Source organism: Buceros rhinoceros, unplaced genomic scaffold (assembly GCF_000710305.1).
Source record: "Buceros rhinoceros silvestris isolate BGI_N320 unplaced genomic scaffold, ASM71030v1 scaffold44216, whole genome shotgun sequence".
In the NCBI taxonomy this organism is placed as follows: domain Eukaryota; kingdom Metazoa; phylum Chordata; class Aves; order Bucerotiformes; family Bucerotidae; genus Buceros; species Buceros rhinoceros.
The window spans coordinates 1,114-2,088 of record NW_010416541.1 but is presented as its reverse complement, the minus strand read 5'-3'; the positions used below and the strand labels follow the sequence as shown (position 1 = coordinate 2,088).

Here is a 975-nt window from a genome sequence, read left to right as displayed (position 1 = left end):
GGTTCCGGGCTGCTCTGGGCTTCCAACCCCTCTGCTGACCCTGCCCGCTACTTCACCAGGGCAGAGACGCCGTGCGGGAGGTGGAGGTGCTGATGGAGAGGATGAAGCTGCTGCAGGAGAGTCAGCTGAAGGAGGAGGGTGTCACGCAGGAGGAGATGGCGACGCGCTTTGAGCTGGAGAAGGCAGAGAGTTTGCTGGTGGCTCCCTCGGGTGAGGAGGTGGAGGGTGCTGGCTGGGAACGGGGTCCCTGTGGGCCAGGGAAACTGCATGGGAGGAGGGAAGGAGCCAACAAGCCAACATGTGCCCCGGGGGAGGAGCAGGATGAGGCCCCCAGCTGCAGGGCTGGCTCTGCCCGGGTTCATGCAACACTCATGGCTGCTGTCGTGATGCCTTGTAGATCCTGCAGATCCCTCCCTGTGGTCCAATGTCCTCTGCTTCGTGGAGGACCCCGAGTTTAGCTACAAGGACTTCACGCGACGGGGCGAGCAGGCCCCCCCCACTTTCCGTGCACAGGTGGGTGCTGCTGGGTGGCAGGGAGGGTGTGGGGTGGCAGGTCCTGCTGCTCTTGGAGGGCTGTTCCTGGGGTGATGGATGGTGTGGGTGCAGGGGTGAGGGGCTGGGGCCAGGCTGGAGCTGTCTGAGCAGGTCAACCAGATGCCCACAGTCAATACATCAGGGTAGACCCCAGCTTATGTCCCTGGCTTTGAAGGGACCCCACATTTCCCTGTCAAGCCCCTACCCCAGTGTTCTTCCTTCCTTCCCAGGATTACACCTGGGAGGACCACGGCTACTCACTGATCAACCGCCTCTACCCCGAGGTGGGGCAGCTCCTGGATGAGAAGTTCCAGGTTGTCTACAACCTGACGTACAACACCATTGCCATGCACTGCGGCGTGGACACCTCCATGCTGCGCAGGGCCATCTGGAACTACGTCCACTGTGTCTTCGGCATCCGGTAGGTCCCCGAGCTGTGGC

At 62.4% G+C, this 975-nt stretch overlaps 1 protein-coding gene across 1 annotated transcript in view; it reads left to right on the top strand.

Annotated features, from left to right (window-relative positions):
• The window catches only part of LOC104494926 (sestrin-2-like), a gene marked incomplete at its 5' end in the record, with an annotated part of 2,112 nt that overhangs the window by 454 nt on the left and 683 nt on the right, over positions 1–975 (top strand). The window contains 3 exons of the mRNA XM_010137829.1: positions 60–210; positions 398–513; positions 765–955. Of these exons, the coding sequence (XP_010136131.1) occupies positions 60–210; positions 398–513; positions 765–955 (458 nt within the window). The remainder of the gene's footprint in view (positions 1–59; positions 211–397; positions 514–764; positions 956–975) is intronic.